The sequence below is a fragment of the Pleuronectes platessa genome, chromosome 20 (genome assembly GCF_947347685.1).
Source record: "Pleuronectes platessa chromosome 20, fPlePla1.1, whole genome shotgun sequence".
NCBI lineage: Eukaryota > Metazoa > Chordata > Actinopteri > Pleuronectiformes > Pleuronectidae > Pleuronectes > Pleuronectes platessa.
Window position 1 is genome coordinate 11967064 of NC_070645.1, and position 16162 is coordinate 11983225.

Consider the following 16162-nt stretch of genomic DNA (forward strand, 5'->3'; position numbering starts at 1 on the left):
CCAAGGGAAAAATGTATCTTAGTAGCACCCTCCCATGAGGGTACTTATATCACTGTGCTACACATGTAACTGTGATAGCACTGTGCTACACATGTAACTGAATTCTGCTCGCATTCATGTGAGATGTACTCGACAGTCAAAGTGAGCAGTTTCCACAGACCTGCATGGAGAAAAATTGTCTCAACTGGAATATAGACTCATCATAACATATGCAAGGAGCTCTGATGAATATATATGGTCTAAGGGCAAAAGGAAACCATGCCTTAACCATACAAGCATGTAAAAGTACTTCAATGCAATTAGTATCACACAATGTAAAAACACACACAAATATTGTAATATTGATGATATCACCTATTTTAATAAGGTAGAAATAAACAATATCTGCTGTATAATCTGTTCAACCTCATATGTATGGCCCTAGATGTGCTTACGTCTGTTGATAGACTATGGTTTGGCTGTGCTGTCAAGTACTGGCTCCAGGAGAGGAGAGGTGAAGGAAAGCGTGGGGAAGAAAGGAAGATATACAGTAATTGTGCTGGTGTGACATTTTCCCATAATCCCTCCGAAATGCCGCCAGTGTCAGGCCACATGGCGGCAGACAAGAGGTGGGAGGTAGAGAGACGGCAACTAATGCCGTACTTTTGTTAAGCATGAAGTAGAACCTTTTTTTCACCCCTATAACCAATACATTAGTTTTGTTGTGCTGAATGGGGGCATTTGCATTATGTGTGTGTCTGGTCCTTTGTATGTGTGTAGAAGATTTGATGGATGTTAATAGAAGGGAATGTCAGTGGCAGTAATTATCGTAAAAAACAATAATGAAATGATTGGATCAAAAGGGACATGACAGGTTCATTACTGACTGCACACATCACACAGCCTGCCAACACACACACACAAACAAACACAAACACTGGATAAAAAACATGGTGGCCAATACAGTAACAAGATTGTGTGTGGATAGTTGTGTAACTGTATCTCAATCCTTGTATGTAATCAGATTTGTTAATGTATAAAATATTCTGCAAATGTATATTCAGAAAAAGCACCAAGCCTTTTCAGCAATTCATATCTATGTACTCATTTAAAGATTTATTAAAAAAAAATTGTTAACAACACTAACAAATCTGAATATACACAACGAGATTATGAATACACATCTACAGATGTATGTCCCTATTTGCTCATCCAAGCACAACTTTAAAGATATTTTTACACATTTACAAATGATTAGTGATTATGGACACATGGATTGATATGGAGTTAAATGACTCCACACACACATAAACACACAAAATAATATTGCTTTAACAATGGCGCCATCATTCTACTGCTAAAACGGCTTTCAATGTGGATTTCTTTATCTGCTTCGCAGCAAAAAATCATTTTGGCTGTTACCCTCAGCCTCTTTTCCCCTCAAATCTAAATGCTTAAATGTTAAATGGGTGTAAGTGTGTCTGTATATGACAACAAAAGAACCGCCTCAGTCACATATCAGTCCCTTTATCTCTCAGGCCTTAGATTGAGAGTCAAGCTCATCATAGAAGGGAAGGCAGATGAACATTGTTATCATCCCAAGGTCACACACACACACACAAACAGATAGGCTACCTCAGAAAAGGAAAATAACTACAATGGGCAATTTACCCAGAACAGACAGGGATGATGGCCAGGAAGCGCTCACGCACATACACATATACACGGTATACACACGCACGCACGCACCCCCCCACCCCACACACACAGACAGCTGTGCCCCAGGGCCAAGGCTCTGGCAATGCATCATTACCCTCCCTTGGAGGTGATTCCATATCCCAGCATGCATTTCTCATGCGGAGAGGAAATTACCCCTGGGCCGTGCTGAGAGCCAAAAGAGTGTGTCCTCTTTCCTCTATCTCTCTCTCTCTTCCCTCCTTTCTCTTTTTTTTAAATCCCTCACTCACCCCATGACTGTGCCTATCACACCCTTACTGTCCTCCCTCTCCTGCTCCGTCTCCCTGAGTCACCCAGTCACTAACATATCCATTTATCTTCCTTATCATCTTTCTGTCATTGCCAATTCTTTTTTGTCTCTTCTTCCCTACAGCTGATGTGGAGCCCAGATGAATAACAAAGGACAAAAATAGGTACTGACCGGCTCTTTCCCTCTAAGTCCTGCCCCCAAGTATGTTTTATTTAAATTACAATAATTTACCAGTTATGTTTGACTTCTTTCAGAAATGTATTGGAGGTAATCCTGGTTGTTACATGGCTAGAACAGGTGGTTCAGCTTGTAGCATAAGTTGCAATGCAGCAGTAATGATCCCCAACTCTTATCTCTGTCCAGGGTGCTGAAAGTCACAAATAATGTGCAGGGTTGTGTCGCTGTCCATGGTGCTGAAACTCACAAACCAATTGTCTTTGTGTAAAAAACACACTGCACTTGCACAGACAGTGGTCGCAAAAAAAAAAGGAACACACACAAATCTGTCAGTAATACACACAAATATACAAACACACATACACACGCACACAGAATCCCACGTCATTGTTCTGTCGACTGTGTGACACATGGGAGTCATTGCCTCAGCCTTATGCTATCACAAACTATAAATGTCAGACACAAAAGTAAGTGCATATACACACACATACTGTCTCCAGCTCCCTGCCTTTGACCCAGCCTTGAACACACACACACACACACAACACACACACACACAACCATGCACAGCACAGCTGACCATTACAGATTTTCCATTAATAGAGTGATGTGTTCAGCCTGTGAGCCGACAAATGCTGACATAAATAGCGAGAGTTGACGATGACATGTCATATCGGATCACGTCATATCAAGCTACTGCAGCTATTTCATGCCGGTAGCTGTGTTGTCTTAAGAGAATAAAGGAAAGAAAGGGGGAATTTTTTTTACATTTACCAATACAATGTGTGTTTTCCATCTATTTTTTCAGAGATGTGGCCTTAACCTTGGGATTCTGGATTATGGTTCACTGGGTTTTCAGTTCGTGTCTGGTAAAACAATCAGCTAAATGCGAAACGTTCACTGGAACAAATTAGTTTAGACATCAAACATCTCTAGTACTGCAGCTGCTATTGTTGCATTAAAAACTGTTGGATTGGTGAAGAAAATGTCAACATGGGGAGTTTGATTTATATTACCCCCAAGCTAAGCGCTGTGTCTCTGTTTAAGGCTGAATGATGAGATAAGACAAGCACACTCCTGCAGATGAAACAATACCGCAGTCTCGTTTTTTGATCACAAGTTTACACCTCTTCTTCTTTTTTCTTCACGTCAATCCTCATTTTTAGCACGCTGTGAATTCTCCCCCTCCACTGAAACTCCGCTTGTATGATGTTTTCTGCCCTCGACAAGCTTTGTAACAATAACCATTGGCCCGCATCTCATTGGTCCCCAAATCCCTTCCTCCCCGAGCAAATGTTCATCGCTCTCTCCCCGTACTCACAGACCTACATCACTCCCTCCTTCCTTTCATTATTTTTCGTCTTTCTTCAGTGCCCAAAGGGAAGTCTCCCTTATTCCCTTCAAAAACGTATCTGTGTGCTCTCTACCCCTCACTTAAAATCCTCCTTTACTTTTTACTTTCTATTTCATTTCCTCCATCATTGTTCTTCTTTTCTTTATTGGTTCTATAGCTGAACCTCAACACTTTGCTCTTCACCTTGCTCCCTATGGAGGATTGCAAGTGTCAAAGAAACCTTACTAAAGCATTTATTAAATACTGTTAATGAAAAAGCTATTTGTGATCAATCTAAATAAATAGACTAAATTACAGATTAATATATATTCTAAGGGACAATGAAAAGAGTAATTTACAAATCCATCAATAAATAGTTGAAATTCAAGAAGGGATTTTTAAAAACAACATAAATTGGTCTGAATGAAATTAATTCATTCATCCAAAATGCAATGTACTTTATGAAAATTCTGATTAAAAGCAGAAGTAAAAGAAAATGGATTCATAAATTGAATGAAGTATAACTGATTTGAATCCTAAAGGGCATTTATCTTATCATTTTAATTTCTGCACAGTTTATCCTGAACCTGTTAGCCATTTGATTTGCTCACTCATTTAGCCTCCCTTACCAACGGCTCTCCTACCATTCAGAGAGTTTGTTACACCCCGTGGGTAATTTACATTGTTTTACCCTGTTTGACCAATGTGAGGCCCAAAGCCTAAAAGGCTTATCTCAGAAGATAAGTGACTGAAGAAATCAAAACTAATATGAAAATTCATAGCAGTGGTCATTGATTAAAATCTGAATTAATAATTCAATTTGTGAAATTCATTAATAGATTTAGTAAATTATTGACTTGTGTTTATGCTTTGTTTAACCCATAAAAATAATGAATTTGTGGGATTTAGTCAATTTATACTATAGAATAATAGAACATATGTAAACAATGTATCAATGAATGTCTGAAATGTATAATTAGTTATGAATTAATTACATTATTTAACAGTATTTCCATGACACTTGTAGTCCGCCACACGTCTCTATGGCAATATTCAGTTTAAGCAGGGCAACCAGTTGGGTGTTAATCCTTTTTCAAAGAGACAGCGGAACAATGAAGGCTGTAAGATTTATCTAAATTATGCGTCGTCCTTCTCCACACCTTTATCCCATCTTTCTAACATTTACCTCCTCCCACCTTGATCTCCACCTACCAACCTCCATTTTTCCTCTCCCTTCCAAAACCTCTCTCCTCCATTTTCATGTATTCCCCCACCTTCTTATCATCATGTGCCTCCTGCCCCCCCGGCTGGGTTCATCCCTCCCTTTAACTTCATCTTCAGCAGACCCTCCTTCCAGTCTTCCTTCCCGCTATCTCATCTCCCTCTCTCTTTCTGCCCCCCTCTCTTCACTGCCATCCATTAGCGGTTATTGAGTTTTCTCTTTTATGTTGCTGTCCTCACCTCTGCTCTATCGCGCTCACTCTTCTGCGACTGTAATGGCCCCTAACTGTGTAACCGGCTGACACGGACACACACACACTCGACAGCCATATACACAAGTCAAAGAATATACATAAAAATACAGTCTCCTCTCAAACACACACTGCATTCTCCCACAGACACACATTAACACCGACATAACCTCTGCCCCTCGCTCAGTGTTCCTTGTCTCTAATAGCTGCTAACTCATTTAGCACGTCATGTTAGCTCAGCTAGATCCAATTACAGCAAGAGAGAGAGTGTGAGTAGGAGGCTATTTAACCTCATGGCATAGAGAAATGTAACACAAAGCTCAAATTCAACAATACCAAGAAGGATCATGCAAGGTTTTAAGAAATCAGCTCTTAGGGTTTTAATTAAATTTACTTTAAAAATAAGAAGAAACTAAATAAAACTAAAACTAAAAAAAGTGTTTTCCTGAATTAAGGCAACATTTGTGTTTAAAATGGACATAATAACAAGAAGCAACAGGAAGGTAACCGGAAATTGATGCCTGGATTGAGCCTGTGTCAGACTACCAATAACAAAATTACAACATCAATTAACTAAGTATTTGTTTGTTCATACCATATCTCCTCAAATGTGGATGTGACCCTTTATTTACCTCAGCTCCAAAAGGTAACTGGCCCTCATTAGAAGCAGGATTTTATTTTGAATTTGAGTTGTGCTTAGATGAGGTAAGGTGAGTTTTGGATAAGCCGTTTTATTTTTGGTTTAACCCATGTTTTCCACATTTTCACAGAAAATAATTTATGAATCTCGACCAATGAAATCAGGCACAATAGGGGAACTGATATCTCTGATTATGTGCAGTTTGTTGCAGCTTAATTGAATGTAAGGGGGCTGCTGGGCCTTGGTGGAACTATGCCCTCTACTTAGTGCCATTCTAGTTGGTCATTGTTTTAGTGCAAAGGTTATTTTTCATTTCCTCAACCCTTTATAGAACTGTTTCAAATTAAATGTCCGCTAGTGCTTCAGTGGACTTTATGTCTTTAAAGGGCTGTTATAGTCTTACAACAGCCAAAATAGCTAGAGCTAAAAGGAATTGAGAGAAGGCAAATCAAAGTGGATACACATATATAACCAACATTTAAAAAAAAAAAAGACAAAAACTTGTAATAGTTGTATTTTGGGCTGTCCTTTGTTGTGTCCACTACCTCTCTGGTCATCATTGCTGGAATACAAAGCATTGGGGCAGTGGTTAGCACCAACCTGCTTTTCAACCAGGGCCTGTCTATGTGTAGATGGCATGTTCCCCCCATGCCTGTGGTGGTTTTCTCCATGGTCTTCCACCTACAGTCCAAAGTCTGGTTAGATAAATTGATGACTCTAGGTTTGATTGTGAGTGTGAGTGGTTGTTTGTCTTTGTATGTCAGCCCATGATAGACTGAAGACCTGTCCAGTGTGGACCCTGCCTCTAACACAAATTCAGCTTGGATTAGCTCCAGCACCCACGAGACCCTCAAAGCGGTACCAATGATGGATGAAAGGTTTATAGAATTCATTTTACGTTCCTCCTAAAAAATCCGAAACGGTACGGTCAGCAATAACATGACCATGTCAGTTATAACGAACACTGGGCTCATACTTACAGGGATACCATATTCTGGATGGTGTTGGTATGGAAGTCTGTTAATTGCTAGGTTCTCTTTTCAGAGTTTCAAGTTTCACTTTGGCTACCTGTGGTTCGTAATGTATTGGTGCTTACCGCTGCCCTAAATTAAAAGTAAACAACACACTGAGTCGAAAGCAGTTTTGTATGAATTTTAAAGCAGTCCTTGAGAACTTGGTAACTTCTAATTAAATAAGGTTTTATTGGACTCTGCAGGAGGGCGTTAAACACACAAAAGAGCTCACAAAATACTGGAACCGTATCCGAGATGGCCACATTTCCTTAATCGTGGCTTAGGATACTAGGTTTTAATCTTTCTGTTGTCTAATATTAAGTGTTAAAGCAGGAGAAACAATATGTATCTCTGGTTGTTGCGCATGGAGTATATAAAGCTAAAAGCCGTTTCAGAAATAGAGTGATCACCTCCACTAAAGATAATATTTGCTCAGTGTTTTTACAGCTACTTTACTCCTCACAAATGTTTCAAGGTAAATGGAATATATTTCAACTAATGTCTCACAGGTGCCATCCCAACTAAAAAGCAACTCACTTGGTTTGCATATAGAAGAAAATGGGTCTTTCATGGGTAAGAGTCACTATTAATTTTACACAGTTAATAACACAATAAAATAGATATTTTAGGAATTAATTTGCATATTCTTAACACATTTTCTGAGTAGGAGAATTTTTGATAATTTGTGTTTGTGTGAAACATGTCTAAGGGCCATCAATGCTTCCTTATCAGTATCAGGAGGATTATTTGTGTATTTCTTGCTTTACTTTCTTTGCCATCGTTTTAACTCTTTTCCTCCACCCTCTTCTTTCATCTTGTTCACAGTGTCTTTCTCTCCTTCTCCGTGTCTCTTTCTCCTGTGACTGACAGCTGCTGCTGAGACTCAATCTACAGACGTCTCAGTCCCTCTCGCTCTGTAATTAAAGGAATTATACATCAAGAGTCCTGTGAAATATATATAAATAAAGAGGGAGAATGAGCTTTGCTTAATTGCAGAGACAAGAGGGTGGAAGTGATCACAGCCCAGTAGGAATCTTCTACACACAGCTTGACACTGAGGGAGGTGAAATAGAACTTCTGAAGCTACTGGTGTGCGGCTCGAGTGACACTCTCTTTTATTAGTCTTTTTTTGTCTTTATGCATATGTTGTACCTCTGCCTAGGACTAGTCCTGATGTAAATAAGGTGTAATGAACCACAGTAGCACTGTGTTAACGAGAAACTCAATTATTTACGTGAGGCCACTACATTGGTTCAGCAGCTCAGACAAGAATAGTCGTTTTACTGACTAAGTTGACCATTGACATCTGAAAAGGAGTTCTTTCCCGGTATGTATTTGAAAAAGTGAATTCTGCTGTTTCTCTGTAATGTAACAAATGCAATAAAGACCTGCAGTTATTTAGCAGGGCGAGTGAAGACCACCTGTGATATTCAGTCCACAGAACCCTGAGGCCCTGCCACCACTGCTGCACAAAGACCTGTTCACCTGTTTATCCAAAATGTATTCATATTTAACATGTCATGTGTCCAAATTTCACTAAACTACCATGAGCACTTAACAACACACATGCAGAGTGTGAAACAGATGAAAAGAATGGCACTTGAGATATGTAGTCTACACACAGACACAGACAATCCTTCACACGTCCCTTACTCTAAACTCGAGAAACACACACAGTCATACTCAAACTACAACAGCAGCCCATAAACACCTTTCATCCTGGTTATTTCATCCTACCTTGGGTCCTTCTGAATAGAGTCGATGGAAGGTGAGCGCTGCATGCTGCCTTCGGGCGGTAGGGCTGGTCCAGACTTGCTGTAGGGTGAATCCACCACTGAGGGGCAGTACTGCAGGGTGCGGTAGGGGTCGGCCACATATGGGTCTGAGCCGTACACGTCGCCGACGTTGCTTGAGGTGTAGCCCGGGCCCACTGTGGCATAGTTGTTGGTCCCACCACGGCTGTAGTTTCCTGTCCCGGTGCTGTGACTGGCTGTGCGCTGCAAAGGGGCGGAGTCGACACCAGGGGAGGAGGGAGCTAGGATAGGGAAGTAGGGACAGAGGACATAACTTAGGACCTGGTCATGGATACGCTGGGTGAGGTCTTCAGGGTGGAGAGTGGGATAAAGGAGAGGAGAGGAGGCCCAAGGAAATGAGGAGAGGCAGAAAGAGAGACAAACAGGTTGTTGGGTAAAGACGAGCGTGTCTCCATATGGATGGATAAATATTGGCCGCATGCCCAGGATTGACAGCAAGGAGCAATGTTCAACAGAGGGAGAGATTCAGGAGGGAGAAGAGAAAAATATTGACATATGATGAGTAGACTGAAGGTTGAGATCATATGAATGACTGCTCAGGAGAATATATGAACATACACCGATAATACAAAACTATTCTTTAGCGTACATAGATATACATTTTGTTACATATTCACGTTGAAGGCTTGTGATTTTCTTTTCCATGAAAAACCATAGTAAAATAGTGCCTATATTCATTTCAGCTCCATACTTATCTATAGTTATATTCAAATATGAAGTACAGTTACCTCATATGATAAAAAAAACACTTTTCCTTGAACAAAACCTTCCACCACACTGACCATTTGTGAACAGTGTTAGCCCGTCATTCCCATGCTATGAAATGTGGAGACTTTGCTTGTAACGGAGCTACAGAACCGTTGCAGAAACCGTTTTCCTTTTCCCGCCTGGTGAGCAACAAGGACAAAAAATACATAAAATAAAAAAAAGATAAATAACACACCGAGCTAGCTCTCTTTAGAGTGAGATGAAAATTGAATAGGGATTTGCTCAGGGGATGTGAGCAGCACTGCAGGGGCACAGTAGCTGTCGCCTCTCCCTTCCCTGTCGCGTCGGGAGTGGCAGATCAGCGATATATCAAGGTGTTAATGTGAGTCTGGGAGCCTCGTTTCTCTGGCTATAAAAACACAGAGACAGATGATGTGGCGGCTGAGGATGGGGATGCCGGGCAGTGAGGGGGGTTTCCATCCCATCCGTCATTACGACAAAAGGTATGTGTACACGGAAACAGACATGAACGCACATGCAAAAAAGAACAAAAAAACACAATAGATGTGTTCTTTAAACAAGCATGTAATAAATCATCAAGCCTCGGAATCAATATGTGGCCACGTGATGGACTAGGGCTTTAAAACATCCCGAGCCTCCATTTATAAAGAGAATTAGCCTTTAAAAAATGTCTGGATGGGACCAGGCGCACCAACTCCAACACACACTCCGCATACACTCTGGGCCAGGACACAAGCACTCCCATGCAACTCGTATACAAGTACAAGAGGGGCCTCATATAAACGCACACATTTACACTTTGTTTCAGCCCCTGCACAGAACTAATGAAGGCTGTGCGAATGAGTGTGTGTGCCGAGTCCATCATTGTTATGTGGCCAACAAACTTTGCTCTTAAATGTCGTCCTGAGTGGTGGCATTTACTTGACCTTTACAACCCACTTTCTCTTTCCTTTCACATGCACACGTTCACACACACAGGTTTGCACAGCGCTTCTTTTTAGGACTCTGCATTGAATTCCAATAATTGTGGACAGCCACGCACACGCTGTCTGGACCGTGGTTTTTACGACAGGTGACAATGGACACACTACCGCTTGTGTCCACAGAAGCGCCACACTCAACAAAAATGAAAGGCTCCTTGTAGGAGGTTTAACCATGACTAACTCATGCCTCACTCTAACCTTTACCAAACCACAATTTGAAAATACCACTGACCTTAACCAGGACATCACAGTTACAATCTCATAAGGACCGGGCTTTGACCCCCATGAGGTCTATTGGTCCTGACAAGACCAATGTTTATGCTGAAAGAAGGCCCTTAAGATGTAACAACAACTCTCTCTCTCACACAAACACTCCTGCGGTAGAAGATTAAACCAATATTTGGTTTAAAACAATTTCCAATCCTCCTGTTTTAAATTATTTGCACCAAGTCTGCTAAACTCCATTATTTGACCCACCACAGGCACGAGGAACCTTTTGGATGATGCAACAACATTAGCATATATTCATTTCAAAACTCTATAATCAGGTTAACAAAAATCCCCCTTCCAGCCAGACAGTGAAAAATCCAAAATTGAGATTGTGCCATGCAATGCCCACGAGGCGTAGGGCTATGTGAGCTCTTCCACTGATGCCCCACATTTGACAAAGATTGCCAAAGAATCATAGGCAAGGAAAGAGAAGTGAAAGAGTGAGAGAGCTCTGGAAATAGAGAGAACCAGTTGAGGGATGAGGTACGGGGCTGCAGTATAAAGAACAGAAATACCAGAGGGGAGAGGGAAAAAACAAGAGGTGACGGAGGAGAGACAGAAGAGCTGCATAGAAACCAGAGCGTAAAGGAAAGGTAATGAAGCAGAGTTATTCTCATCAGAAGAGATCCCCAGTCTTTTTCTGTGCTCTTTAAACGGTGTCTGTGCAGTTTCTGCCTTTCTGAACGTCTCATTAGTGGCCGAGGCTTCGGGCGAGTAGTGCACGCCACCAGTAGCTGTATCAGCACTCACATAGAGCGACACGACATCCAAAGAGGATGAACCTCAGAGGAAAAGGGGTGGTGGGGGACACGAGGAGAGAGGGAAGACACACACACAAAAAATGGCCTGTCAAATTATTTTTAGCGCCCGTGCTTTGACCGCTGAATAGTGATGTCCTTGGGAAGAGGCCGAGAGGCTGAGGGAAGGAAATCACAAATAGAGAGAGGAGGTGCCCAAAAAAGTGTCCTGCCAAATTACTCGTTAAGTCCATCCTTCTGTTTGCATAACATTTTCTTTCCTTGTCTTCTTCTCCGACCTTAAGTTAATGGAGAGCTGCTGAATTTATCATTTGCTCTGGTAATGGTGGAATCTGACCTTTGGAGAGAATATAGCCTGGGAGAAGAAGAAATTCAACAGACATGCATGCAGGTGGGCATGTATTTCACTGTGTGTGTAGGTGTATTATCGTGTTCCTTTCCTAGAGAGAAGTTTTCAGACATTTCCTCCAACTTTTAAAGCAGTTGTGTCAGTCAGGGCTTTGGTTAAAGAATAGCATTAGTTTCAGGGTTTAATTTTAGCGTGGAATTTAAAGTTTAAGTCTCACTTCAGCCCTGACTTTTAGCTGAAGTGTCTCTCCTTGCAGTGCTGGGGGACGGGGCAAACACACGCCGACAACCCTACACACATACACACACATCTGGCTTGCTCAGACTAAGTCTAGGTTGTCTAGTAAAAATATTGACATATGATGAGTAGACTGAAGGTCGAGATCATATAAATAACTGCTTAGGAGAAAATATGAACATACCTATAATTATATACTGTGAGCCACATGGCATTTCCAATGCACCGACAATACAAAACCATTCTTTAGCGTACATCGATATATATCTTGTTACATTTTCCATGAAGGCTTGTGATTTTCTTTCTATAAGCAATGACTCCAGGCTGATGTGTGAAAAACTGTTGAGGGGCAGGAGAGGATAGGAAACATCTCTGAATGGTTGACGATGTGTTGGGGTCTAGTTTCAGCATTAATTAAAACTAAGCCCAGCTTTCCAATTTTCCAACTCACGAGTGGTCGCTGGTGGCCGGGGGCTGCCAACCTTCGATTAGAGGGTGTTTACCTTTTCAAATAAATATAAATGTGGGTTGGAGACATTCCAAATGGTTGTCACTATGTTAGGAATAAGGTCCAAGATGGTTTGAAACTCCGGTTGGTGTTATAACTCAATACATTATAAATTGGGTTATAATGTGATTTTAAAAACTTTACAGCTCATAACACACATTTAGGTTTTCAGTTTCTCATTAAGGTTTGGTGTTAGAGAATAAAAGGGAAACAAAAGGTCCTCACAAGTATTGTGAAACCAACTAACAAATGTAAGGGGGGGTGTCTTTTCGAGCATGAGACAAACTCATAGCACTGTGTCATAAAGAATTAAACACATCATGAAACGTGTGCATAAGCACACACATGTGCGTGCACCGCTAATACACCTCACACCTGATGCTCTGGCGGTGTGAAATTGTGTTGGAGAGGAAATAAAAAGGGCGGGTGTGTCTTTGTGCTGCTCTGCTTCGACGCAGAGTAAACAAACGGTGGCTGCGCTCCTGCTGGTGGATTAGCGATGGGGAGGGAAACTCTATTAGTCATTTGACACAGTGATACCCCAGCAATTAGCCGGGCGAGGCCGAGGGGCCGGCTACTTTACAGCAGGGCTTACTTTTTTCTTTGCAGTACTGAGTGGAGGCAGCCGCTGAATGTTGGAGTGTAGAAAAACAGGGCGATGGGAAGAGAGAGAAAAGCAAGAGGGGATCAAACCAATCCTCTGAGCCTTCCATGGCCATCCTCTCTTCTCATTCTTGCATCTCTGCCTCCATTTCTTTCAATCCCTCTCCGTCTATCTCTCACTTTAACTCAATCGCTCCCCTCACCCTTCTCTTTGCCCTTTACTTCTTTCTGTCTCCATCTAGATGTGTCTCTCTCTACCCATATCCCATCCATCTTTCTCTCTTAACCCATCCCTCTTGAAATCTTTGTCCTGCTCTCATCTCTCTCGCTGTCGTTCACTCCTTCTCTCCTTGAAATGTTTTTTTTTTCATCTGTCATCACCATCCATTCATTTCATGTTTTTCTCTCCTTTTCTTCTTCTAACACCCGTTTTATCCCCCTCTCTCTCTATTCTGGTTGTAGTAGACTATGTGATCAGAGCTGAGGACATGTCCTTTCTCTCGACACGCTTCGGCGCTCAGCACGATTACACAAAACCCTTCAGTACAGTCTCTCAATCTCCCTTCGAATACACACACGCACACGCTCATGCACACGCACAAACTCGCATAGACGTGCACAAGGACACAAACATGCGTTTACAAATATGGGAGTGATTGACATGGACTAAACATGCGTTCCTGTAACACATCTTTTTCTAATGCTTTGAGGTCAACAGCATGCACACACAACCTTGCCAACAGCAACACACATCCACTCTCTGCCTGGATGTGGAGAGGAGTAAGGATTAGTTTCTCCCCCTGTTTATCCCTGGGAGAGCCTTCTGGCCAGCACACAGCTCTTGATGTTCCTGAGCTGGAAGCTCTCGAGGACATGAACATGCACAAACACACACATGCACACGCACACGCACACACACGTTTGTGTAGCTATCCTTCTTACAACTTTGCATTGACTATCATTCATTGTGGTCATTCCATCCAAAACCTTATCCCCAAACCTAACCAATTCATGTCCAACACCAACTTTAACCACAATTCATATCTTAACCTTAACCAGGTCATAAGGGTGGCTGTGGCTGACGGAGTAGAGTGGTCGTCCTCCAACCTGAAGGTCGGCAGTTCGATCCCCAGTCTGATCCATCTGCATGCTGAAGTGTCCTTGGGCAAGATGCTGAACCCTGAATGGCCCCCCATAGAATAACAAAGTACTGCAAATAGATGCACTGTATGAATGTGTGAGTGAATGGCTGAATGTAAAACTGTACTGTAAAACGCTTTGAGTGGTCATCAAGACTAGAGAAGCGCTATATAAATACAAAACCATTTACCAAAACCATAAGTAAGTAGGGTCTGCCGCACTAGGACCAGGCTATTGTCCACATGAGGTTTACTGGTCCTGATGACGTCAGTAGTTTTGCTTAAAAGGGAACGAAGAGGAGCGTGGGCATGCTCACACGCACACTTACACGCACACGCACTCCCTCAGAACACTCCATGTCCCTTAGGCAGTAGCTCCAGGCCAGTGACTGGAGCTGAATAATCATGAAGAGTAATACAATTCTATGGATTTGAACATATTTTCTGTGATTGAATATGCAGACAAATCTAAGAATGTGAAGAGGAACATGGCCAGTACAAATCATGCTGCTATTTATAGTTCCTATACAGTATATAAAGTATATTAGACTGATGGGAAACATGGTGGCCGTGACTGTAGTCTCACAACAATTAGAATCTAGGGCCTTTCTCCTACTATGCTTTTCCCTCATTTCCCTTTTTCATTCATGCAACTGAGTTGGATGTGACAGTGTTTATCACCCTGTATGGTGCAATGTGAATTTCCTTTCCCTTGTGTTCTCTGCCGCTCGCCCACTGTATACTGACATGAACTCGGCAGAAAATAGATGGCTTTCACACTTGCGTTGATCATGACTTTACAGGTCATTTACAAAGAGATAATAAAAATGTTTACAATGATAAACCGTGAATCAATGAATGAATAAATCAGGTTTAAACAGTAGACGAGAGCTGCTGTTTCCGTTTGATGAAGACAGTTGTTGTCAGAAGCAGTTTTTTGTGCGGACATTAAATGTATCAGGGTGCTCTCCAAGGACAAAAACAAATCAATCTTTCCTCTTTGCAGTTATGAATTCATTATTGCTGATGAAACAGAGAATATGCTAATCATGTACACTGAGACAGCACGGGACACGAGAAGGATATTTGAATGTTTGCGTAATTCAGTGAAAGCCCATATGCGTATGTTCGTCACCTGTTGTTGCCTTATGGATCTTAAATGTACTATATTTTTATTTGCTTATTACTTTCTATATGAAATGTATTTCCATGTTCAGGACCCCAGGAACACTAGAGGCACAACCATGTGTTTCTTTATGGGGATCCTTAAATAAACTAAACTAAACGTGGGTATGAACAGTTTTTGTGGAAACTAATGTGTGTTTTTGTCCTGCACACTTTTTGCTTATGTGCAGAGTTTATGAGAGGCTGGTGTCCAGTTACAGACACCACTTTAACATAAAACCTGCATTTAAGCGCCATATGTTTCCATAAGGGAGAGAAATTGTGCTGATCTGTAGAGTTAGTCAGATGCGTTGAGCTGGTAATTAAAGCTTTAAGAGGCATCAGCAGAAAGTCACTGTAAATACTGTGCAAGTTAAACCACATGGATTCATCTTCAGAACTCAGTTGTATATTAAACTGAAGAGTGCCGTAGATCATTTCATGTCAAAGGTTGGTTTGACTGTTTGAAACAGGGGCGAGATTTAAGTTGTTCCTGTAACAGAGCAACACATCTTTGAATATATTTTGAATTTTTTTCTTTTTTTAAGCACAGTATGTAAATACTTTATTTTTTTCAACAAATTGTCATATTTAGTATTTCTAGTAAGTGACAAGTTTCAAATTTCACCCTGAGGCCAGTGCCCCCCTGGCCCTGGCCCCTGGATCCGCCCCTGGGTGAAATCAAATTACTTATCATTTCCTTCCTAAATCAAAGTCAGATTAGACATTGTCTTTCAGTTTGATGTAGCTGGCTGCCGAGCGGCAGTCATAAACTGGGCATTTAACCAACACAAATGTTTTCACTGTGGAGTAAACAACACGTTATAATTAAGCTCCAATTCCCGATGCTTTGACTGTTGTTCAACAGACAGCAGGTTCATTAAGAGACCAACAGGATCACAGGGCGAGCTGGAATTGATCCTGGCCAAACAAACATAATCTAACATTACCGTCAGACGCAGCCTGGTGAGTGACTCGTTTAAGTGACTGGGGGAAGGTGCCGGAGC

At 41.6% G+C, this 16162-nt stretch overlaps 1 protein-coding gene across 1 annotated transcript in view; it reads right to left on the reverse strand.

The window, feature by feature from the left end:
- The window catches only part of ctnnd2a (catenin (cadherin-associated protein), delta 2a), a 195414-nt gene that overhangs the window by 89611 nt on the left and 89641 nt on the right, over positions 1-16162 (reverse strand). The window contains exon 11 of the mRNA XM_053412346.1: positions 8339-8636. Within this exon, the coding sequence (XP_053268321.1) occupies positions 8339-8636 (298 nt within the window). The remainder of the gene's footprint in view (positions 1-8338; positions 8637-16162) is intronic.